Source organism: Sus scrofa, chromosome 18, assembly GCF_000003025.6.
Source record: "Sus scrofa isolate TJ Tabasco breed Duroc chromosome 18, Sscrofa11.1, whole genome shotgun sequence".
NCBI lineage: Eukaryota > Metazoa > Chordata > Mammalia > Artiodactyla > Suidae > Sus > Sus scrofa.
This window is the reverse complement of record NC_010460.4, coordinates 688,232-714,138: the sequence shown is the minus strand read 5'-3', so window position 1 is coordinate 714,138 and position 25,907 is coordinate 688,232. Positions and strand designations below refer to the sequence as shown.

The window sequence follows — 25,907 nt, the reverse complement described above, 5'->3', positions numbered from 1 at the left end:
GCGGGTGAGGCGGAGTCAGGACGCTGCAGCCAGGAAGCCGGGGCCCGTCCGTCCGCCCAGGCAGCTCTCAGAAGAAAAGGTAGAAACGTAACAGTGATTCAGCTCCAGTTTGAATGGCTGGGTTCTCTGCCATCCTAGTCGCAGCTGCAGGGCCCACCTCAACACGCAGGGACCAGAAGAAGAGGCTGCTGGCAGGTCTCACCTACGGCCCCTCTCCCCACGGCCGCTCCCCCCGACACAGGCTCCCCCCAAAACTCAGCCCTCATCCCTGGGGGGAACACTTGGACTATTATTTTTAAATGAAGCACACAAGTAGATACTGTCACGGCTTTATTACTCATAGCTTGCAAGCAATATTATATATAAAAGTCATTTTTAAAACAACCAGGTTTGCTAGAAAAGTGTCTTTTTTTTCCTTTGCACCACAGGTTTCTGCACCATTGATACCTGGAGTTCTTTAAGTTAAATATATTATTTATACAGGCACGAGGCAAACAATTAAGAACCTTTGAGTTTTCTACTCATACCCACCCCGACATGAACGGCACCCTTTTTCCATTTATATGGGCTATCAGCATTAAAAACACTAGGAAAATACACATTCACTCGCCAAGTCCCTTTTCTCTGTTTACAAGGCCAAAGACGCTGGCTTGGTCACGAATTCAAAAGCGCTCCCAAAGTTCTCGATGATGATTCGTAGAGGAATCTGAAACAGAGGGACAAGGGACTGAATCATGCAGTGAAGTCTAGAAATGGTTTCCAACCCACATCAAGAGAAAACTGAAACAGTCACTGCTTCTCACATGCAGATGCGGAAGAATGCCCATCGCCCAAAACTTGTGTGACACAAGGCAGGTGGGCAGAGCCGACCCCACTGTGCCTGAGGACACAGAGCACCCTCCGCGGTGGACCGTGCTCCCCGGGCCGTGCTCCCGCAGGGGGACTCTTATTTAGTCAAAAGGCCTCTCTGCCTCGTGGATCCAGACCCGTGCAGACACGCGACATCGCACAGGTGCGGCCGGGCGCCTCGCCTTCCCGCAACCACGGGCTCATCTCCCTCCCGCCCGAGAACACGGGGATACGAACCCTAGACGCCCAAGGCGCACTACTGTGGTGATGCTCACCCAACCCCCCAGTGGCCTGAGACCTGCACACACACCTCGCTCGCCCTCCCCGCCCCTGCACACCTGTGCCCAGGTGAGACTTGCTCGTGCTCACGCTCCTGCCCACCAAGCCACCTGGGTATGTGCCCTCCCAGGACGCTAGCCTCACACCCCCACGGGGTGGCTCGACGTGGAGGGCCCTCCCTGGCTGCCCTCACCATCGCCCCCGTCCTCCTGCATCGCCCGAGGACTCCCTCAGATGGGGGGCGGGCCGCCAACCTCCCATGCCTGACGAGACAAATCTCAATCCTTATCCCAAGGGACTTCTCAGCTTGAGTCATGCCTCGGCCTGGAGGTGCTATGGGTGCTTGGCTCTGCCCAGGTCCTGCCCTGTGGTAACTAACCAACCACACAGTCTGGGGTAGCCCTGTCCAGCATTAAGACAAGCACAGCGAAACTGCGTTTTCTAGTAGCTTCATTAAAAGACATCGAAAGAATCAGGTGAAATACATCTCCATACAGGTGGCCCTTGAAGAATGCAGGGGTTTGGGGCACCAACCCTCTGCAAAGTCGAAATCTGCATATAACTTGGTGGCCCTCCCAGGACGTGGTCCCTCCGTATCCAGGGTTCCTGAGGTATTTACTATTGAAAAGAAGCTGTGCCTAAGTGGACCTGTGCAGTTCAGACGTGTGCGGACAAGGGTGTTTTTACCTGACCCAACACCGAGGGAAGTCAGCTGCCCCCAGCGCAACGCATCACCCACAGGGTCTGCCCATCAGCGTCAGAGCCCGCGTGACCTTACACCTGGGCCACACTTCGATTCAGACTCAATTGTTCCACACGTCACAAGGGGCCACGTAGGGGCTGATACAGATCTAGAAGATTTAAGATTTTTCTCTTTATCTCAAAATTCAGGAATTTTACTCAGACTTAGGTGAGATTTTTTTCATCACCCATGTAGAATTTAAAGAAACAACAACAAAAAGTCTTTAAAATAGCATATTTTGGGAGTTCCCGTTGTGGCTCAGCAGAAATGAATCTGACGACTATCCATGAGGACACAGGTTTCATCTCTGGCCTCGCTCAGTGGGTTAAGGATCCTGCATTGCTATGGCTGTGGTGTAGGCGGGCAGCTGCAGCTCAGATTCAACCCCTAGCCTGGGAACCTCCATATGCCACAGAAGCAGCCCTAAAAAGACAAAATAAAATAAAATAAAACAGCTTATTTCCTTAGCTCCAGGAAAATCTCTCTCACCGGCTGCGTCCCAGGGCCTCTTCCTGGTCAGCCCTCCAGGGCTCCCTGCGTGTCTGTGCTCAGTGACCTTCCGGACCACCGGGAGGCTGTGGCCCTGTGCCCCAGCAACATCTGATTCAGGTTTTAGTTCTAGGACATTCTTCCGGGCTGACTGTTTTTCTTCACCGATTTTTTTTTTCTTTAGACTCCCATCATTAGCTGCCTGCCTGGCTGGTGGGCCCGGCTCTGCCTCTTTACGAATGGCTGTCCTATTTCTCTCTCCCTTGACCACTACACACGTGCAGGCACATCTGTCTGTGCCCGTGGATCTCCAAGGGGGAGAAAAACAACCAGTAAGATAAACAATGTATATTTTTTATTAAAGAGGGGTTTTATTTACAGGTAGTTTTTAATTATCCAGACCAAGGTCCCAGGTGCTTTTGGGTTTTTTTTTTTTTGGCTGCACCTGCAGATATGGAACTTCCTGGGCCAGAAACAGAATCTGAGCTGTAGCGGCAGCAACACCAGATGCTTCATCCACTGTGCCAGGGCCAGGAATGGAACCCAGGCCGCCACGGAGACAACACCGGGTCGTAACCTGCTGAACCACAGGGGGACCTCCTGGGTTTTGATGCATATTTCTAAGTGAGCTATAAAAAGCATCCAGCCTCAAATTCAGTTTTTAAAAATGACTACTGAAATTTCACAGAGTGAAGTAAAGGGACCTTACTTATCAATACTTGATGACAAAGACGAGGCCACTTTCTCAGGGGAAAGTCCTTTCCTTCGAGGTCAGTGTTGGGGACCCACCAAAGCCACCGCCGAGACACAGTTACTACCGGCAAGAAACGTCCTTGTGACGTGGGTCCAGTTCACGTCATAGGAGACACTCACGACACAGCACAGCCCTTCAGAAATAACCTCGAATGGGAAATCCTGTACGAGGCACGGGAGTGACACGAGCACAAGCCCTGGGCAAAGGCCTGCCGCTTGTGCTGAGAAAAGTGTCAGTGTACAGAGCTGACAGGGCGCCACGCCACGTGAGCCACTTAAAGTGCAAGGAGACGGCACCCAACAGACCAGTCACAAGGTACCAATCCTGCTGGAGAGAAAGCTGGTGTATTGTCCAGAAAATGCTCCTGTCTGAAGGAATGGACGCCCCACTGCCTAAAACATTAACTCAGAGGGTTCCCAGAGTCCTAAAGACGGAGACTCACCTTAATGTCTCTGTATCAACATTAAATCAATAAGAGTTCAAAATGCAGTCTTCAATTTTAATTGCCTACCTTCCATTAGATTGATTTTTTTTTTAAGTTTCATCAATTTTTTAGGTCATTTTTCTTCCAGACACTGGTTTTTGTATGGCTTGCATATGTAAGTAAGAAGCCACTACTGCAGAGCCTCTACCTATTTACTGTTTGAGGGTGCTTCCACCTGTGTGTCAGCTTAGTGGAGAAAACGGCACATAGTTGTAGAAAGAATGAAGAAATAAAACATTACTGTTGGTGCTGTGCCTCTGTGGGCCTCAGCTGGGCCCTGGACCGGGGGCTGGCTGTCTTTGGTTGCGAGCCAAGAAAAAGCGTTCAGCTCTGGTGAGCAGGGGTGCTGGCGGGGGCTTCCCGCAGGGCCCGGCCTTCCCTGAAGGCCTGGACAGCACGGGGGGCACTGGGGGCCCCACGGGATGGCTGTCCAGCCAGTAGCCATCTGAGCTGCTGGAAGCTCATGGACTCAGCAGAGACCTCAGCCTGGCCGAGTACTCCCTGAGCACCGCCCTATAGACGGCCTCCTGGCTCCCAGAAGCCAGGTGTCAGTGGTCCTGGTCCTCGAGAAAGCCTCAGGGCCCCATGCTGGAGCCAGGCTCAGCCCTGGGATGTGCATCCCCCCAGGGGTAGCACTGTCCCATCTCTATCGTCCATGCCTCAGAGTTTGCTGCAACCCTCACTAGTCCACAATCCGTCAGAGCAATGCTCTGGTAAGAACACCTGACTGTGAGCTTACACGACGCTGGTCACTGTGGGGTTTCAGCCTCCAGACTGAAACACCACAAACACTGCGGAAAGGCTCACCAAAGGAGGCTGAGGGGCTGTCTTAATACCTGACAAAATGGATTTTACAGAGAAAAGTATTACTAGAGAAAAAGAGGGACCCTTCATAAGAATAAAAAGGCCAATTCATCAAGAAGATATAGCAGTTCTAACTTCAAATGCTCCTAACATAAGGATTGCAAAATACATGAAGCAAAACCCCTCCAGGAACTCTCTTGTGGCCCAGCAGATAAAGAATCTGGCATTATCACTGCAGCCACTCAGGTCACTGCTGTGGTGTGGGTTCAATCCCTGGCCAGGGAGCTTCCACACACCACAGGCACGGCCAAAAACAGCAATAAAAAGTAGATGCAGCAAGCAGCAACAGTAAGGACATAGCTGAACTCAATCAGTCAACAGGATGCAATCAACACCTATAGCCCACTTCACCCAACAACAGCACAAGACACATTTCTCAAACTTACACGGAACATCAGCCAAGACCGATCACACACTAGGCCATAAAACAGATTAACAGATTTAAAAGACAAGAAATCCATATAATGTCTGCTCTCCGACTATATGGAATTAAACTAGAGATCAGTAACAAAAAAGTAACTGGAAAGTCCTAAAGTGTATGGAGATTAAATAACACACTTCTAAATAATACATGGGTCAAAGAAGAAATCTCAAGAGAAAGGCTGAAATATTTTTAACTCAATGAAAAGGAAAACATCAAAATTTATGTGATTCAGCAAAAGCAATGATTGAAAGTTAACTTATGGCAGTGAATCAATATATCAGAAAAAAAGAAACGTCTAAAATCAGTAATCTAAGATTCCACCTTAGGAAACCAAAATAAACAAACAAAACCACATTAAATCCAAAGTAGGCAAAAGAAAAGAAATAATAAAAATTAGAGCAGAAATTTTAAAAATAGATTGAAAACAAGAAACCAAAAGCTGCTTCTTTGAAGAGATCAGTAAAGCCAATAATGCCTCTATCCTGGCTGAATAAAAAAAAAAAAAAGAAAGAGGACACAAATTACAATCAAAAATGAAAAGGGGGACATCAGTACAGATCCCACAGACATTAAAAAGACAATCAAGGAATACTATGCCCACAAAGTTGACAACCTAATGAAGTGGACCAAATCCTTGAAAGGCACAACCTGCCAACTGACTCAAGAAGAAACAGAGTCTGGGAGTTCCCGTCTCGGGGCTCAGTGGTTAATGAATCTGACTAGGAATCACGAGGTTGCAGGTTTGATCCCTGGCCTTGCTCAGTGGGTTAAGGATCCGACATTGCCATGAGCTGTGCTGTAGGTCGCAGACATAGCTCAGATCTGGTGTTGCTGTGGCTGTGGTGTAGGCTGGCAGATGTAGCTCCGATTAGACCCCTAGCCTGGGAACCTCCATATGCCATGGGTGTGGCCCTAGAAAAGACAAAAAAGAAGAAGAAGAAAAAAAAAAGACAGTCTGAATAGGCTTCTATTAAAGAAATTGAACTAATAATTAATAACTTTCCCAAGTAGAAGGCATGAAACCTAAATGATTCACTGGTGAATCATACCAAATATTTGAGGAAGAAGCTATACCAATTCTTTAGTCTCTTTTAGAAGACAGAAGCAGAAGGACTATTTCCTAACTCACTCTATAAGGCCAGCATTTCCCTAATAGCAAAGCCAGACAAAAATATTATTAAGAAAACCATGGAACAATCTCGAGAATATAGAGGCAAAAGTACTCAACAAAATATTAGCAAATCAAACCCAACAGTGTATAAAAAATTATACACCATAACCAGGAGTTCCCGTCGTGGCGCAGTGGTTAACGAATCCGACTAGGAACCATGAGGTCGCGGGTTCGGTCCCTGCCCTTGCTCAGTGGGTTAACGATCCGGCGTTGCCGTGAGCTGTGGTGTAGGTTGCAGACGCGGCTCGGATCCCGCGTTGCTGTAGCTCTGGCGTAGGCCGGTGGCTACAGCTCCGATTAGACCCCTAGCCTGGGAACCTCCATATGCCGCGGGAGCGGCCCAAGATATAGCAACAACAGCAACAACAACATCAACAACAACAGACAAAAAGACAAAAGCCAAAAAAAAAAAAAAAAAAATTATACACCATAACCAAGTGGGATTCATCCAGATATGCAAGGCTGGTCCGACATCTGAAAATTAACTAACGTAATCCATCACATCATCAGGCTAAAGAAGAAAAATCATATGATCCTACTGACAGATGCAGAAAAAGCATCTGATAAGATTCAACTCCTACTATAAGAACTATCTGTTAATTAGGAATAGAATGGAACTTCCTCAACTTGATAAAGTATCTACAGCTAACACTATATTTTTAATGGTGAGACATGAGAGGCTTTCCCACAAAGATCGCATACAAGACAAGTATGTTCCTTCACGATTCCCATTTGATACTGTACTGGAAATGCTAGCTAATGCAATAAGACAAGAAAAGGAAAGAAAGCATACAGATTGGAAGGAAGACACAAAACTGTCTTTATTCATAAGTCAGCAATTTTGGATTTTTAAAGCCTTTCTCCAAAGGAGAAGGTAGCTATGGAAAGTGACTTATTTCCCAGGCATATATAAAACTAATTATCTGGTTAGTTTTATATAAACCAGGGCTCTGTAACATTTAACCCTATGGTGTTCAGAAAACAACAGCAAGAATAACATTGTTTCTGTGGCTGGTTTGAGAGTCAAACACAATTCAGAAGAGTCTACAGGAAATTATATAGCATGTAAAAAGAGTATACAGCAGCAAAAACACTCAGCTGGAACAAAGAGGCCAGTGAACACATTCTTAGGCAGCAGTCCCTCTGGCAGCAACAGGACAACCCAGAAAGTAAGAAACAATGTTTATTTCTTCAGTCTTATGGGGACCATTCCAATTCCTAATGCAGATACGTGCAAACTTAATTATATCTCAGGAATGCCCGTGGTTTCAAAAATATTGCAAATTATCAAAAAAATAATGTTTACATTTAAAACCATGTAAAATGAGTTTATATGCCTTTACTTTTCTAAAGCAGGATTTTGCAAATGAGTTCGTTTTTGTTTTTAAAGACAGACCGAAGAAGTGAATTACACAAATGCTCAAGGGATCTTGCCAATAAGAAACACTTCTATCCTTTCAATCCCAGTCTTCTACCTACCTGGCTGTAATCAGCAAAAATGAAAACATGATCTAAAATACATCTATGGAAGAGCTATAGTTTTTAAACATCACACCTGGGGTACAGCTAGGGCTTTACCTTTCCAAGCTATCTTCTTCCAAAGTAATTTCCATGAATGTCTTTAGTTTTCTGTGCACAGTAGCTGCCACATCCTTCACTTTGGAACTCTTATGTTTACCTGTGGGAAAATGGTGTTAAAGACAGGAAAGTGTTTGAACACTACCACACAAAAAGCGCACGTAGTCTATCAACGCAGGCACAGTTTCAATAAGATGGAGCCTCCTTCCCTCCCTTTGAGTGAATCCATCTATCGAACAGTGGAACAGTGGAACAGTGATAACTCTCTTCAGAGGAATGTTAGAAGATGCAATGAGTGATTACAAAAGCACCCTGCCAGCTCTGAGGCGGTTCCCATGTGCCAGGTGGAGAATGGCCCTCACCCTGCAGACTCTCCAGGAGACACCCTGTCAGGCAAGTCCTTCCTGATGTGGGCCTGTCACAAATCTGCAGCCAGACTGTGCCTTCAGGCTTATATGGAGAGCTTGTTTTGAGAAGAGAACTCTATGCATAACTTGGGCAACAATTTCAATATTAGTAAAACGGACCCCAAAAAATAGAAACTTAACAGTAGCCCCTCTGCAGGGACATTACTGTATTTTACACTTAGGTAAGCACTTTACAGGTATCTCTGATTATTTTTTCAGTATTATTTCAGTTGGCTGGGATAGTCAGAATAGGCATGACTAAGGCTAAGCAAATCAGCAGATACACTAAATATTAATACCAAAACACACCATCATTACAAAAAATGAATTCAGATTTCTAATACACACAACAAAGGCGATAAATGACAAATCAATAGAAATTTGGTCTGAGGCACAGAGAGGGACACATAATGGGTCCAGTGGGGAAAGTGGACAGAAGCTGCACGAATAAGTGGGAGCTGGCTGTTATTCAGGCTGGTCCAGGTTAGCTAGACAGCAGGCACCCAGGCGGAAAGCACTGAGGGCCTGACCGGCCAAGGACTTGTCCCAAACGTCCCGCAGCAGTTCTGCATCAGATGCACCCAGCAACGTCCCAGGCAATACAAGACAAAACTTGACCAACCTTTATTGATAACCAAGATAATGTGTGTAACAGCTGTGAGACATACAATGCCTTCAATGTCCTCAGAAGTGACACAGGCCTTCAATTCATCTAAAAATGACCTGCAGAAAAGTAATAAGAAACTGGAGTTACTCTAAAGTATACCCTACATTTACAGAAAGACAAATGTAGCCAGGATTCATCAAGCACCATGAATTCTGGTCTTCAGGTAACACGGGAAGTTGACTGAATGCTACCCATTCTCTTCCCTGTGAGTATGAGACGCTGTGGCTAGAAAGAGAATGATGACATTCTGGAAACTGAAAAAAGCTATGCTGTGTTCTCATGATGCACTGAAACGAGATTTAGTATATTATTAAAAGGTAATTTATGGCTGCTAAACACAACGCTTTTTTCGTTTTTAGGGAACATATCTGCTATTAAAGCTCCACATATCAGACATCTGCAAACCTCTGCAACCCCTCAGTCCTAGAATTTCAGTCATGTGACACCCGGCATGGACAACCATCAACTGCATGCAGAATAAAAGCCTCACCAGTGTTTAACCAAGTCGTGTTCTGAGAGCGTCCATGGCAAGAAATATTTCAGTGTACAAGAACTTTTTTTTTTTAATGGCCGCACCCGTGGCATGTGCAAGTTCCCAGGCTAGGGGTCAAATCAGAGCTGCAGCTGCCAGGTCTACACCACAGCTTGTGGTAACACCAGATCCTTAACCCACTGAGTGTCCAGGGTTACCCACATCCTCATGGAGACACTGTCGGGTTCTTAACCTGCTAAGCCACACTGGGAACTGAGTACCCGTGAACATTTCATTATTTTTTTATTTTTTGCCTTTTTAGGGCTGCACGCGCAGCATAAGGAGATTCCCAGGCTAGGGGTCTAATTGGAGCTAGAGCTGCTGGCCTACGCTACAGCCACATAGGATCCGAGCTGTGTCTGTGACCTACACCACAGCTCACGGCAACGCCAAATCCTTCACCCACTGAGCGAGGCCAGGGATCAAACCCGCATCCTCATGGTTCCTAGTCAGATTCATTTCTGCTGCGCCACCGACGACGGGAACTCCCACATGAGCATTTGAAATGTTTCCCTTTAAGTGAACGTTATTTATGGTAAGCATAACCACAGACTATTTGGATGAATCTACTGCGCAGGAAGTTAGAATTTCTCTGGGTTTTTTTTTGGTTTTGTTTTGTTTTTTAGGGCCACACCCTCAGTATGTGGAAGTTTCCAGGCCAGGTGTTGAATCAGAGCTGTAGCTGCCAGCCTACACCACAGCTCCCGGCAATACCAGATCCCCGACCAACTGAGCGAGGCCAGGGATCAAACCCGAATCCTCATGGATACTAGCTGGGTTCATTTCCGCTGTGCACAATGGGAACTCCCTAGAATTTCTCTTTGTATCAATATAAGGCTAATATCTTTAATCTCTCGTCAAATGAAAGAGAATCGTACAGGATGTTTTCTCCCAGGAAAAATGTACTGTTTCGGAATTCTGACAGTCAAATACTGAGAGTTGCAGCCACGACAAGAGTAAGGAGACAGCAAAGAGAAAGCGGTTACCTGACTACGTTGGGAGGTTTCATCACGATTCCTATTAAACACCGAGAGAATGGCGGGAGGTCTGAAAGACACTCTGGGGGAGCAACCTCTTCAGTGTCGGAAACCTGCAAGAAAAGGTCAGGTCGGTAACACGCACTGTGACGGGGACGGACCAGTGGCCTATGTCACACGACTCTGGGTCTTCGTCCAAACCTGAGAAAGGCCTTCCAGACACTCAGAATAAGGACTTTTATCATCTGTTGCAACGCCTTCCATGACTGCGATTAACCTATCACTCTAGACAAGGGGCATCTCAAGGGGATGGACAGAAGAACAAAGCCAGACATGACCTTCAAGCTTTCTGTCTTGATTCAACCTTCAGTTCAACTACCTTCTTCCGTAAACAATGTGTTTCTATGCTAAGCAAATTTAACGCATTAATCTTGTTAATCCAGATCAGGTTTTCTTTCTTTCTTTTTTTGTCTTTTTGCCTTTTCTAGGGCTGCTCCTGCAGCATATGGGGGTTCCCAGGCCAGGGGTTGAACTGGAGCTGCAGCCGACGGCCTACACCACAGCCACAGCAACGTGGGATCCGAGCCACATCTGCAACCAACACCACAGCTCACGGCAACGCCGGATCCCTAACCCACTGAGCGAGGCCAGGGATCAAACCTGCCACGTCATGGTTCCTAGTCGGACTCGTTAACCACTGAGCCTCAAAGGGAACTCCTGATCAGGTTTTCCTAACTCAAACTTTTTCTATAAAGCAGTGAAATAGTAAATATTTAAATTAAGTCCTAAATATTTTCAGCTTTGTGGGCAAAACAGTCTCTGCCACAGCTCCTCAAGTGGGCTGTTACAGCACCAGAGGAGCCATAGGGAAAATGCAAATAAACAGGCACCACCCTGTTCCAATGTAACCTCAGTCACAAAACCAGATGACGGGTCAGATTCGGCCCCCAGGTCCCTGACGGCCGTGCAGCTCACTGGGCTGAAGAACTTCCAGCTATTCTAGGAATCGGTCCAGTCCTCACATTCCTAAACCAAAGCCACTCCCTTCAAGCTTTCGGGATGGCCTCACATTTTATTAGTGTCTTAGAATGTTGTCGACTTTTTTTTACATTTGTCATTTTATTTATTTTATTTTTTTGTCTTTTTGTCTTTTAGGGCCGCACTAGCAGCATATGGAGGTTCCTAGGCTAGGGGTCGAATTGGAGCTGTGGCCGCCAGCCTACACCACAGCCACAGCAACGCCGGATCCTCAACCCACTGAGCGAGGCCAGGGATTGAACCCGCGTCCTCATGGATGCGAGTGGGGTTCGTTAACCACTGAGCCACAACGGGAACTCCCAGCCTGGTTTTAATTAAGAGTGACAACGGCCTTCACACAGTGCCCCACAGTCACGTGACTCTAAAACAGAAACCAGCCATGAAACTGTTGAGGGCGGCTGTGGGCAAAGGAAACCTCCCACTAAACTTGAAAAAACACTTGGAAACCCATGAAGATGTGCTGCCAGCAGAAAACAGCCTGGTTTCAGGACCAACACGCTTCACCTTCTGGAGCCAGTGACTGATCTCGACCACAGACGCGGCGATCAGAGTGGAGAGCACGCCCCGGTGGACGGGCGTGCCCGGGTGCCACGACTGCACGGTGGTGATAAATTCCTGAAGAGGCGTCTGAACGGAGTAAAGGAGCTAAAAAAACACAGGGGTCAAGTTTAGTGCTTCGGAGAAACGACTTCCAAGGACGAGGCCTCCTGCGGCCTCCCCCGCAGCCTCATCTCTCGGGCCGTCCCCAGGGTCCCCACCCTCCTTTCTGCTGCTGCTGAACACATGGGGAGACCCCGGGATGGCAGCCCCGCCACCCGGGGTCGGGGGAGGGACGGGATGAACTTTATCCCATTCTTTCCGCAAAGCGAAGAAAAACCCCAAGGGCAGGAGTATCAACAACATCACTCAAGTTTTTGAAACAAAAGAAAGAGGAAGAGACATCCGTGTAATTAAGCGAAGACATAGCGATGGTCCGTGTGTTCTGAACGAAGCTGCACGGCCAATGGCGAGAACAGAAAAGATGTGACCAGGACCTAAACGGGAGGGACACTTGAACCAACTCACCAAAAACAGGAACATTTCACATTAACCCAACTATGAACTAGGCTACAGAAAACATGGCAATAACTTTCAGTTACCTCTACTAGCTAAAAACAGAACACAACTGCAAGTTTTCAGCAGCTCATAAACCTCTTCCGACTTAAGCTTTGGTTCTGGTCTTTTGGGGCCACACCCGTGGCGGCACAAGGAGGTTCCCCGGCTAGGGGCTGAATCAGAGCTGTAGCCCCCAGCCTCCGCCACAGCCACAGCCACACTGATTCGAGCCGCGTCTGCGACCTACACCACAGCTCATGGCAACGCCGGATCCTGAACCCACTGACTGAGACCAGGGATCGAACCTGTGTCCTCCTGGATACTAGTCAGAGTTGTTTCCACTGAGCCACGATGGGAACTCCCCATTTAAGCATTTTTAAATCTTGACTGATTCAGCTGAGCACTCCAGAGGCCTCTCGCTGCGGGCCTGCTGACCTGGGCCCAGGAACGCTGCTCCAAGACTGCCGGTCAGAGGCAGGCCCTGTCCCCACCCCGACCCCGGGGCCTCCCGCCCCCAGAGCAGAGACAACTGCCTGAGTGCGCCACCCTCTGAAGAAGGCTGGCAGCACCAGCTCAGGGTGGCATCCACTGGCCACCTCCTCAATGCCCACAGGACAGCCGGGCCAACAGGGCAGCATGTGAGCAGGCCTGGCCCGGGGAACCCTGGCCATCAGGTGATCCAGTTCTGACCACCCCTGGGGAGGCGCCAGTACCCGCAAGCCTTCTTCTGGTTGCTTCCTGAAGCTCCGAGCCATACATTCCAACATCTGCTGAAATACTTTCTGGACCATATCAAACAGGGTTGCAACGTCTTCCCCTGAATCTGTTTTCTGCATCAGGGCACTTCTAGTTACTTCTTTCAGAATGCTGAGAAGCAGCGAAACATAAAAGAACCCGTTCACTGGAAAGAGAATTGGAAAAGTCAATTATTTAGTCACACGATTTAGCTGAATTACTACACATTTTTCACTCAACCCATGTCTATGATGGTAAAGGAAGAGTGTCCCTGGTAAGCCAATACCAGGCTGATCGACTTAAATATGAACTGTGACAGACAGAGAGGCACATGGCCTGGTCCCTTTAACTGCAAAGCCAATACCTCCAACAACAGCAACAGAGCATTGGGCTCGGACACTAAGAACCACCGCACGCAGGGACAACACCGTATCTTGAACCCCGGGTGGAGGCTGGGTCTTATTTTCTGAGGTGACAGTAACATCGATGACAGGTCTGCGAAGGGTGGCCCGAGAGCTTTCAAAATATGACCCGAGACTCTCCAAGCCCAAATCTCTAGCACTGCGTGGCTCACGGGCGACGTGGTCTCCTGTCCTGAGTGGCGTTCATTTAGTAAAACGTTTTCAGTGTGTTAACTCAGTCCTACAATTCACCCGGGGACTTCCTCTTCATTTTTGCTTCGATCAGGCACGTCTGTGCGCTGCAGAGCAGCAGCCTCACCTTCCAGCGAGCTCGGGGCGTCCCCACGTGTCTTGACCCCACTCTGGACCCACACGCTGTCCAACACCGAGAAGCCCTGAGGCCTGGACGTGTGGTGGCCTCCCCATCGGACTGTGCAGGAACCATGATTCTTTCTTATTTACACTTAAACATATCTAATATATAAGCTACACATACATAGTTTTAAAAACGTGTCATAGGGGTGTTCCCGTCGTGGCGCAGTGGTTAACGCAGCCAACTAGAAACCATGAGATTGCGGGTTCGATCCCTGGCCTTGCTCAGTGGGTTAGGGATCCGGCATTGCCGTGAGCTGTGGTGTAGGTTGCAGACACAGCTTGGATCCTGTGTTGCTGTGGCTCTGGTGTAGGCCGGCAGCTATAGCTCTGACTGGACCCCTAGCCTGGGAACCTCCATATGCCGCAGGAGCAGCCCTAGAAAAGGCAGAAAGCCAAAAAAAATAAATAAATAAAAATAAATAATAAAATAAAATAAAAAAATGTGTCATAGGGAAAAGCACAGCAATAACGTTCTCATTAAAGGATTAGCATCTAGATAACAAAGCAGGGCGACCCCTTCTACCGTATGTGGGAATCATATGGCCTCACACACACGGCGCTTCCATAAGGCACCTCGGTTTATAAAAGAGATTGCTAAGCTCTGTTTGAGACGTAGATAAGAAACTAACTCAAAGTCCAAATTTATCTGCTCAAGTAAGTACAAGAAAGGGCCACACTCCAGCCGAGTTACCCTTGTAAGGCGTAGGTGCCACCAGAGCCCACGCGGAGTTTAGAGAGTCTCAACCGCAGGAAGTGAATCTCGTCACCTCAAGGAAGGCACAGGGACACACAGCCTCCAGGCCGCTGCCAGAGTCTCAGCGGAGCTGAGGGAGGGAACAGCTCGGAGGCCAGGGCCTGCGGACAAGGTCCTGGGCAGCACGACAGCCTGGCACTCGAATCTCTAGTGGTTGACAAAAGTCCGAAACGGTCCAAGTTTTAACGGAAAGTTCTTTCGTTACATTCAAGCACATGTGCCCTATAACCAAATCCATACAGTCAGTGGTGAAGCGAAATAGGAGAAACTTCTCAAGATGCTTTAGAAAACGGGAGTTCCCGTCATGGCGCAGTGGAAACGAATCCGACTAGGAACCATGAGGTTTGATCCCTGGCCTCGCTCAGTGGGTTAAGGATCGGGTGTAGCCGTGAGCTGTGGTGTAAGTTGCAGACGCAGTACGGATTGGCGTTGTTGTGGCTGGTGGCAGGCCGGCAGCTGTAGCTCTGATTCGACCCCTAGCCTGGGAACCTCCATATGCCACAGGTGGGGCCCTAAAAAAATAAAAGAAAGAAAAGAAAAAGACGCTTCAGGAAACAGAGCGCCCTCCTCCCTTTGGAAGTGCCCGGCTCTCTGGAGGATCGGAGCGCAGAGGCGGCTGGGCCGTGGTGGGTTGCGGGCCCAGCCCTGCTGGTCGGCTCTCAGGGCAGGTGTCTACAGGAGCAGACGCACCCGGGCCTGGGCAGCAGCCAGAGCCACGAGGACAGGCCCCCTCGGTCTCAGAGGCGCTGTGCTGCCCGGGGCCCCTCTGGCCGGCTCTGCACAGGAGGCCGTGGTCTCCGTCCATCGCCCTCTACCTCCTCGTTTAGGACACAGTCCCTCCCTCGCGGTCACGCTCCGTGTCGGGAACTCAGCCCCCCGCCCAGTCGTGTGATGACTGCCGGGCGCAGTATCAACTCGCAGCCCGTCACACGACACCATCCAACAGCTGGCCCCGAGCCGTCCTTCCCCACACGCCCCGTTACTTCCAGCACCTGATTGTGCAGAATGCTGATGTTTTTCAAAACACACATACTGCGTTACAGCAGAAACACCTGCATTTTTGTGAAGTGAGACGTTTCCATCTGGGTTCTACGTGGGAACCTAGCTGTATTCAAGGACCTCTCCTCCAGAATACACACTCAGCATGGAGAAAACCACGCTCAAATGTTAGTAATATAAATGTGCTTGTTTTTGTTTTTTTGTCTTTTTGCCTTTTCTAGGGCCACTCCCGTGGCATATGGAGGTTCCCAGGCTAGGGGTCCAGTCGGAGCTGTAGCCGCCGGCCTACACCAGAGCCACAGCAACGCAGGATCTGAGCCGCATCTGTGACCTACACCACAGCTCACGGCAACGCCGGATTGTGAACCCACTGAGCGAGGCCAGGGATCGAACCTGCCACCTCATGGTTCCTAGTCGGATTCGTTAACCACTGCGCCACGATGGTAACTCCTGTGCTTGAGGTTTTGTGTGTGTGTGTGTGTGTGTGTGTGTGTGTGTGTGTGTGTGTGTGTGTTTTGTTTGTCTTTTCTAGAGCCGTACCTGCGGCATATGGAGGTTCCCAGGCAAGGGGTCCAGTGAGAGCTGTAGCCACCGGCCTACACCAGAGCCACAGCAACGCAGGATCCAAGCTGCGTCTGCAACCTATGCAACAGCTCATGGCAACACCAGATCCTTAACCCACTGAGCAAGGCCAGGGATCGAACCCACAACCTCATGGTTCCAAGTCAGATTTGTTAACAACTGCTCCACGACAGGAACGCTTGTGCTTGAGTTTTTAATTGCAGTGTTTTATTAGGGCTCTGTCAGGAAGAGCAAGTCCAGCGAAGAGACTCTGGGTTTACCTGCTAAACTTATTTGTGACAGGACTACAGAGAGTGAGCACAGAATTGACCCTCCCCTGGGAAATCCTGATGGCTAAACTGTATAAACACAAAGGTCGCTTCAGAGGTGAGTGACTGGTGGGAGGTAAGGTCAGCAGCTTAGGCCACGTCCTTGGCGGGAAGAGACACCGCTATGGGATGAAACTGGCTACTCTGGAGACGGAAAATTCTAACCAGCTCCTCCCTGGGGAACTTTATAAATACTAAAAATAGATTCAGTTCTTAGGGGAAAATAATTCCTAAATGCTAAATTGAGTTTAAAAAAATGTAAGTCATTTTTAATGTTTCAATCATTCACCTTAAGTTTAAAACATTGTTTTCATAATAGAAAGTGAGTTATAAAGGATTAAACAAAGAAAAAAGTTAGATTTTAAACCAAACAATATTTGCTCTATTGAGTATTTAGTCTTTACCTGTGGATATTTTAAACAAAAAATGTAGAGTCTTGCCTGTAATTACGGAACTCAAGGAAATGCACCCTGGAGACAGCAGAGCAGGTGGCCGCCGGCCCAGCTCTGTGGAGGCCCAGAGCAAGCCCTGGGGGCAGAACCAGGGAGAGAAGGACGCTGTGGGGTTTGCACAGGACTCACCTGGGGTCTGCACGATACTCAAGGCTACAGCCTAAAACCCTGGAGGACTACCTGCCAACTTCACGTTGAATTCGCGATATGATAACATCACGTTCCATCTCTTCTAGCAAATATGTGGTCTTAAAAAAAATTTATGCGCACCCGTGGCATATGGAAGTTCCCAGGCTAGCGGTGGAATCGGAGCTACAGCTGCTGGCCTACATCACAGCTCCAGCAATGCCAGATCTGAGCTGTGGCTGTGACCTACACCCCAGCTGACGACAACATAGGATCCTTAAACTCACTGTTGGAGGCCAGGGGTCAAACCCACATCCTCACGGATACTAGCTGGGTTGGTTACTGCTGAGCCACAGTGGGAACTCCCGTGGTCTTAAAGAAATTTAAATTATGCATTTCCAAGCTTCTGTGGAGCTCAGGAAGAAGCAACTGTAGTCAGGATGTATAGCAAGGACGATGACGGCTGCCCCTGGAAGGCAGCAGAGCGGGGATCCCAGCCCAGGACCACCTGCTCAGCCAGACCGTGACCAGAGTGGACCCAGCCACACTCCTCTCTGCCATGAGGGGCTGTGAGAATCTGGCCTGGGGCCGCCTGGTTGGGAAGCTCCCGATGAGCCCCCAGCGCAGATGGCCTCCTCCCTCACCGAACACGCTGAACTCGGGACCTCAGCCATGGTTGAATGTGGGCACCGTGGTACCAGCTACCATCCTCGGGGTGACAGCTACTTGCCAGTGGTCCTGGGGCGAGGGGGGGCATTAAACAACACCTGACTCACCAAGTCAGATAAGAACTTTTCTCAGAGCTGTGCCCACGGGCGCAGAGAGGAGCAGCACATAGGCTGGGCTCCCTGGCGACCACGTGGCCAAGTCAGTCCCAATCACACAAGCAGCACGGGGAGAATCCCAAGGACCTCGCTGGACGCAGTCACGTCCGAGGCCAGAAACACCTCTGAACCCCCTGGCTGCCTCAGCCTGTGAGTCTCCTTGTTGCTGTAAGCTAGTTTGTGTTACACGTCTGCCACTTAAAAGCGAGAGCCCTGACCAGCAAAGTGAGGGAGGGAGAGAGGGACTGGTTCCGATTGTTAGTTGCTCTAAACTAGTCCTTTAGTGAAGTACCTGTTTGCATGATTCCAAGACTCCGCTGTAAAAGCTGTATCTGAAACTTGCAGTCGCCAAGGCCGACCATCACGACGTCCTTACACACAGTCAGGTAGGTCTGCAAGAGAGTGGGGCCCGCTGCTGGGACTGCCCACCCAAGGCCACGGAGAGGAAAAGGGGGCACAGCCACCAGGCAAAGTTCCCAATACCTGAGGTCTTAAGAGTTGCCTCGCAAAGCAGATGTTCACAAAGATGTTTTATAAAGGGTTTTCCAGGGCTCCCATCGTGGCTCAGGGGTTAACCACCCCGACTAGTATCCAGGAGGATGCGGGTTCGATCTCTGGCCTCGCTCAGTGGGTTAAGGATCCGGCGTTGCCGTGAGCTGTGGGGTAGGCCGGCAGCTTCAGCTCTGATTGGACCCCTAGCCTGGGAACCTCCATATGCCTTGGGGAAGGCCCTAAAAAGACAAAAGACCAAAAGAAAAAAAAAAAAAAAGGATTTTCCATAAAGGTACATTAATTCTCATTTTTGTTTCCTTAAGAGATCTAGAAACACATTTTGTGCAGTTCCAACATTACTGCACCCTGTTACATGCAATGCGTAAAATTACGTTAAAGTGAGGAAGAGCTGATGCCTTTTGAAAAGATAGGGAACTCTAGATAGTCAGATGCTGCTATAAGTATCTAAGAACAGCACCACTGACTCAAGTTAACTTTATTTATTTACTTATTTATTTATGTCTATTTGGGGCCACACCCACCGCATATGGAGGTTCCCAGGCTAGGGGTCAAATCAGAGCTACAGCTGCTGGCCTCCACCACTGCCACAGCAACTTCAGATCTCAGCTGCATCTGCGACCTACACCCCAGCTCAGGGCAACGCCGGATCCTTCACCCACTGAGCGAGGCCAGGGATTGAACCCGCAACCTCATGGTTCCCAGTGGGATTCCTTTGCAATGCGCCATGATGGGAACTCCCTCGAGTTACTTTAGGTGAGACAAGAAAGCACATCAGCACTCGGTAAAGAGAAAGGTTTTCCGGTCTCAAGACTCCTGACCTGGATAATCTGCTGATAAACGACCCTGCGAAGCTTCAGATGTTCTTCTTCTTGATCTTGCATAAAGGATAAAACTTTGCTTTCTAACCAAAACCCAGTGTCTTCCAAAGTGGACAGGTACACGGTGCCTCCTGAGCAAAGCTGTCCAGAGACAAGAGGAGACAGGTCAGTCACGGGCCGCTTCGCCCACGCACCCCCGCGCTGCCACCACTAGGGGGACGCACCTTGTGCTGAAGGTGGACACTCAACCGACAGTGCAGGCTGAAGGCGCGCAGGGCAGCTCCTTCGCTCAGGCGGTCAGGGCTCTCTTCCGGCCACTGCAAAATCGATTCCAGAGCCACCTGTAGAACAGAATAGCTGCAGGCCAGGTTCCCGTTGGGCAGTCAGTACCTCGCATGGGGCGAGGACATAGGTGCGCCAGGAAAGGTCTGCCCAGAGCAGCAGGGCGGGTTCACAGCGCAAAATTCTGAGAAACCTACAGCGCTACCCACCCCCGCTACTGCCGCCGCAGACCTTCCTGCAGAGAGACAGGAAAACAGCTCCCCACAGGCGATGTTCGGGGAGCCCCCAGGACAGGTCGGTCCAGCCCTGCCCGGGGAACGCTGATTCTGAGCATGAGGCGGGCCTGTAGGACAGACCAACGGGAGAAGGGCAGCTCCTCCAGCACAGCTCTCTCCACAGCCCCCACCTCGTGCCCAACAGGAGCGCTGCCTGGTGTCTGGCTGCCATGGGGTGGGGGTGGGACCCCCAGCATTCATCAGGTGGTGATAGCACATGTGCCCCGGCCAGGAGCACCCACCAGGGAATACGCCCTACCCCGATCGCCCCAGAACCCACGGGCACCCCTACTTCTACATCAGTGGAGCCAGCGCTCCACTGAGTCCATGACCAAAATCCCAGCCGTGCCCACCCGTGTCTGGACGGGCTTGAGAAAGTGCCCAGCAGGCCCCAGGCTCACCATCAGCTCTGCCCACCTCCTCCTGCAAACCGCCTCCCCCAAATCTGACGCCCTGGTGCTGGTGCTGGTGCAGGGAAAACCCTGCTTCTGGCACCACCAAACTCAGGGAGCAGTAAGAGCTGCTTCCGAGGGCTGGCCCTGGGGAGGAGATGGGAGTGCCAGCACGGAGAGGAGACGGTGAAGTCACAGGACACGCTCTCCAAAGAGCCCTGGAAAGCCTGCCAGCGCTGAGGGGAGCCGGCGTGCCCATGTCGCTGTGCAGGAGCAGAGCAGGGAGCCCAGGGCGGCGGGCAGGCTTCCTGCCAAGGGGCGAGTCCTGACGAACAGGCCCATCCGCAGCGTTGGACTCCAGAGGACGCTGGGCTCCGAACACGACTGGGTAGAAAGACCAGAGCCCACCCTGCCCCGGGTGAAAATCCCACACTACGCACAGGGGAGGTGTAGCTCTCACTTCATCACTCAACTTCCTCGGTGTCTTTCCTGCAAAGTTACCTTCGACGCCTCCAGGGCTTTCAGAAGACGGTCCAGGGTCTTCTGGGGAGCGGAGAGCAGGCACTCTCGGTTCTTCGAGTGGGTCAGCAAATATTCCACATAGACCAGCGCCAATCCGGGTTTGACCGGGCGTGGGTCCTGGAGCCGCACCTTCCGCTTAGACGCCGAGTTACTCTGGAGGAGCAGAGGGAAACGGGTCATCAAAACCACAGGCCCAGGAGAGCCCACGCTTGCTAACACGCAGCAGACGTTAAAGCACAGGGCTTGGCACCTTGCTCTGAGGCGGCTCCCCTGGCAGCCAGTCGAGGACAAGCTCCAGGACGTGTCCCACGTGTCCCCAGGAGCAGAGACAGTCCAACAAGATGCAGTAGCTCTTGTCGGCCGTTCCTTCCTCTTGGTTTCTTAGTGTTGAAATCACACCACAGCTGAAAAGGCCAAATGTATCAAATCATATCTCATATCTCAATAAGAATTTCTCACTTTTATAAAAGGTGAGGAAATTAAAGAGGTAAAGACTGAGGGTTCATAAGCCCTTCCTATCCTAGGGGCTCTCGGACACTCTCCAGCGCAGGAAAAATACATTGTTTTCCCACAATCACTCTGCAGGGAGAGTTCCAGGAAAATGCTGACTCTGCGAGCGGCTTCAGGGGCACCAAGGATATGTCAGGCCATAAAAACCCTAGTCTTGGGAGGTCCCGTCACGGCTCAGTGGTAATGAACCTGACTAGCATCCACAAGGTTCGATCGCTGGCCTTGCTCAGTGGGTTGGAGATTTGGCGACGCCCTGAGCTGTGCTGTAGGTTGCAGACCTGGCTTGGATCCCGTGTGGCTGTGGCTGTGGCTGTGGTGTGAGCCAGCAGTTGAAGCTCAGATTTGACCCCTAGCCTGGGAACTTCCGTATGCTGTGGGTACAGGCCCAAAAAGCCAAAAGAAAAGAAAAGAGAAAAAAAGGCAGGAAAAGAAACCCTAGTCTTGTTCCTGTGTTGCTCTCCCAGACTCTGAAGATTCCTAATTTGAGGGGAATAATTTTTGAAATCAAAACACTCTCTTTTATAAATATGAATACAAATAAACAATTTTTCTGATTTAATAACCAACACTCTAGAACAAAGCTGACCAATAAGAAACATAATTCGAGGCCGCACGTGCAGGGGGTGATGCAGGAAACCGTCCGTCTTTTCGCACCAGGTCCCCAAGTCTGTGAGCTGCACCCACAGCCCAGCCACCCACAGGCCCAGCGCCACGTGTGGCCAAAGCTGCGTGGTGGCCGGCAGCGCGGCCCAAGTCTCACCGCCCTGCACTTGAACAGTTCCTGCCTCTACAGCGGAGGGCGGTTTCAGTTCCCATGGTCTCTTTCCAAGTCCCTCGGCCACCCTGGAGTGGGCAGCCGCACCCCTGGCCTTCCTGCCGTGGGGGAGGGCGAGCAGCTCTGGGGACTGGAGGTCGAGGGCCTCGGCTGAGTGTGAGATCTGCAGGCGGGAGACAAGGGCGGGCACCTGAAGGCGGGCACGGCCGAGGCAGGCATCAGGGAGGCCAGCATGGACAAAGGGGTCTTGCAGCGGTCATCCTGAGGCATGAAAAGACACAAAGCAGAAGGACACATCAACACTCGGTCCCTGAGGGCCTCGCGGACTCCAGGAACACATTCAAAGTATCGCTCCCAACACACAACAGGGGACCTCCCCCTACCCGCCCCGGGGAGCATCGGTTTTGACATGTCTTCTCAGAATTTTACTAGGCAACTACGGTGTACCCATAGATCCTGGGGACACAGCAGTAACCAGAATAAACAAAATTCCTTGCTGCCAAGGCACTGGCTTCTACTTTAAAAAGAATATTGATGAAAGAGAAAAAAAATCTCGACACCTGGTATGTCCTGAATATAAAACTCAAGAGAAGGAAACTAGCCAGCAAAGTTCTTAAATACAATAATCGGAATACCTTTAGAAAGACAGTGCCGCGTGAGAGGTGCCAGGCCAAACCGGGTCTCACTGGATCCTATGACTGTGGGGTGTATGTGTGTTTGTGTGTGTGTGTGCACGTGTGCGGGGTGCGGGGGCTGGGGGGTGAGGCTGCTGGGGGGACTGAGGAGAAAAACCACCTGGGCCCTGGGGCTGTGCGCTGGCGGCACCTCCCACACCGCAGCTCCACCTCCCCAGTACGATTATCACAACAGAGCAGGGCGACCAGACCCCATCGAGATCCCCTAGTGAGAAACACCCTTGCCTGGAGGAGCGAACACAAGGAGGGAGAGCCTAAAAGGAAGAGAACCAACTTTCCTGACGGTACCCACGGAACCCAAGCAGGGGCAACATCACGACTGGACCTGCAGCGTATCCGCCTCAGTCAGAGGGAACCCACGCTCACCCCCACTCCCGATAAAGACAGTGTTTTCTCAACACCACAAGAGGAGGCTGTGGGCTACTCCCGACGCCTCTGCGTGTGACCTAGAGATGGTTTATCCACTTAGAGGACGACCACGAGGTTCTCTGAGAGGCTGAGGGCAGAGAAACTCTCTGACCAGAATCATTCAGAATTAAAAGAACTAATTGCCTCCATTTTCCTAGACATGCTCAGGCCAGTCCAGTATCCCAGGGCCTGTGTCTTGTGTCTGTCTTCTATTTTATTTCTCAGACAAACGTGACCATCGGAGCTTTTCAAGGTCCTAGCGACTTGGGCAGCCTCACGATGTCCCTTCACAACAGGTGACATTTGCGTGTCCAAGGCAGGAGCTCAGCAGCGCCATGACGGTCACGGAAACTCAGCTCGAAAAAGCCAAGAGGTCCAAGGTCACATAAGCAGGTGTAGAAAAACCAAAAGCAAACTTTACCAAGAGAAGGGTGACCCATAAGACCCATGGCCTTTCTATATTTAAGCCATGGCTCCTCCTTGATGGGGAATAACTTTGCATTTTTAGGGAGCAGCTTCATGTCTATTAGTTTTTAAATATGGCCTTCATTCTGAAATAAAAAGCCAAGGAATGAGGAAGTTTTTTCTTCACCCAAACAGAAGTTGCACACAAGGTTGTCTGCTTGATAACACAGACACGATTCAGATACCTTAGAAACCTGTGCTTACGGGCTGCGGTCAAATGCCTACGCTTGCCCCCAAAACCCAGGTGCCCTCCGTCTAGACGTTCACAACCTCCTTCCTCAATTCCCAGCAGATCAACCTAGATTCTAAGACACTGTCGCAGACCACGGGAGACCAAAAACCAGTGCTCGCCCTGGACACGGCTCTGGGTGCCAGGGCAGAGGCTGGGGGATGTGGGGCCCGCCTCCCCCATGAAGGGCGAGAGGCCGGCCGGCCCGCAGGGTGGGTGCCGGCGCAGCCCCGCTCTGTTGGGGGAGCAGGTCCAGAGGCTGACGGCACCGACGTGGCCCAGTGGCCCGCGTGCCGGGGACCAGCCTCACCTTGAACACTTTCATGTACTCGGGCAGCACAGAGGCGAACTTGCTGACGGTGTAGCCTTGGGCCTCTTTGTTGCTCTCCAAGCTCCGGTAGATGCTTCTCCAGAGAATCACGACAACCTCTAGCAAGCCTGCCATGGACGCAGTGTCGCTTACTGACAGCGTTTGGTCCAGAACCTAAGATGCAATAACGGGTCATGAAAGAGTCAAGTCATAACCGCTGTAAGAGAACAGCACTGTCTTTTAAGGCGCATCTCAGCACTCGCTCCAGAGCCACAGAAATCGAAAGGGCATCAAGGCTATTTTCATGTCATAAAATGATTTTGTTCGCTATTTGAGCACCTCTATTAGAGGTAAATCTGCTTTTAAAAGCCCACCCGAGAAATAAATCTTAAGTTAACCCTATATCCTTTTAGGAAACAGTTTGTGTGAATGAAAACTCCTCTAAGGATCAAAAGGTATAAACTGTTGTCTTTAGGGACATAACACACTAATAAGAAGTGCAGTCTTTCTTTTTCTATATATATTCTGATTTGTCAAAAGAGGTCACTTCTCACCACACACTGTGATGGGAACAGACAGGGAGGGCTACACAAGCTGGTCTACTTAGGGGATTGCTCCTGAAACGCAGCTACAAACGCCGGCCCTCTGATCGCACCGAGGTATTCTGGCCACACCTCCACCCTACAGGCCAGCAGGTGGAACCCTCAAGACTGGTGTCCTGTCTGCTGACAGTCAGCTCCCACTCAACCACTGCTTCTTAGGTTTGTTTTATTTTTATTCTTATTTTTTGTCTTTTTGCCTTTTCTTGGGCTGCTTCCACGGCATATGGAGGTTCCCAGGCTGAGGGTCGAATCGGAGCTGTAGTCGCCGGCCTACGCCAGAGCCACAGCAACACGGGATCCGAGCCGCGTCTGCGACCTGCACCACAGCTCACGGAAGCGCCGGATCCCTAACCTGAGCAAGGCCAGGGATCGAACCCACAACCTCATGGCTCCTAGTCGGATTCGTTAACCACTGCACCCCGACGGGAACTCCTTCTTAGGTTTGTTTTCAAGTAACACATCTATTTCCATTTCCCAACTCAGGCTGGCACGGAGCACCACCACCGCTATGTTCTGAGGGCTGGATTAAACCACAGCGCACTCTAATAAATTCCTCCACTTCTGCACAGACTGCAGGTCTCGAACCAGGCGCCTGCTCATGCTCCAGTTCTAACACGAGACCTATCCTGCGACTGTGATGAAGGCCGACAACTCGCAAATAACCACACAGACCATTTCCTGAAAGGAGACTAACTACCCTGAGAGCCAAAGGCTGATTCCTTTCAGGCGTTGGTATTTTGTACCATCTACTCAAAAGTAATGGAAAAGATACAGGGGGAATTTTTTTTTTTTTTTTTTTTTTTGGTCTTTTTAGGTCCGCACCCAAAGCACATGGAAGTCCCCAGATTAGGGGTCGTATTGGAGCTGTAGCTGCCAGGCACAGCCACAACCACGTGGGATCTCAGCTGCGTCTGCTACCTACAGCGCAGCTCACGGCAACGCCGGATCCCCAACCCACCGAGCGAGGCCAGGGATAGAACCCGCATCCTCAGATACTAGCCAAGTTCACGAGCGCCGAGCCAAGCCACGACGGGAACGCGGATGCGGGGAGAAAATTAATGATGGTACACAGGAAAAAAAGTAGTGGCTATATAAAATTGGGTCTTTCACACATAAATAGGCATGAATTTACTTTAAATACTTGGTATGAGTTATGACCAAATTTAAAAAGCAATGAAACTACTATGAGAATGATGCAAACGACA

The 25,907-nt window shown here is 50.2% G+C and overlaps 1 protein-coding gene across 6 annotated transcripts in view; it reads right to left on the bottom strand.

The window, feature by feature from the left end:
• NCAPG2 (non-SMC condensin II complex subunit G2) overlaps positions 314 to 25,907 on the bottom strand; it is a 60,644-nt gene continuing 35,050 nt past the window's right edge. For 4 of the 6 annotated variants that reach the window (XR_002340266.1, XR_002340267.1, XR_002340268.1 and 1 more), the window contains 14 exons: positions 24,101 to 24,274; positions 22,184 to 22,254; positions 20,959 to 21,112; positions 20,688 to 20,861; positions 19,462 to 19,578; positions 19,238 to 19,378; positions 18,199 to 18,298; positions 13,064 to 13,251; positions 11,760 to 11,900; positions 10,227 to 10,330; positions 8,664 to 8,764; positions 7,635 to 7,734; positions 1,816 to 1,979; positions 314 to 706 (listed from right to left, as the gene is read on the bottom strand). Coding sequence is in view for 2 of the 6 variants with exons in the window: in XM_021078678.1 (XP_020934337.1) it covers positions 655 to 706; positions 7,635 to 7,734; positions 8,664 to 8,764; positions 10,227 to 10,330; positions 11,760 to 11,900; positions 13,064 to 13,251; positions 18,199 to 18,298; positions 19,238 to 19,378; positions 19,462 to 19,578; positions 20,688 to 20,861; positions 20,959 to 21,112; positions 22,184 to 22,254; positions 24,101 to 24,274 (1,617 nt within the window). In the remaining 4 variants the exon portion in view is untranslated. The remainder of the gene's footprint in view (positions 707 to 1,815; positions 1,980 to 7,634; positions 7,735 to 8,663; positions 8,765 to 10,226; positions 10,331 to 11,759; positions 11,901 to 13,063; positions 13,252 to 18,198; positions 18,299 to 19,237; positions 19,379 to 19,461; positions 19,579 to 20,687; positions 20,862 to 20,958; positions 21,113 to 22,183; positions 22,255 to 24,100; positions 24,275 to 25,907) is intronic. The other 2 variants (XM_021078678.1, XM_021078677.1) reach the window with 1 other exon arrangement.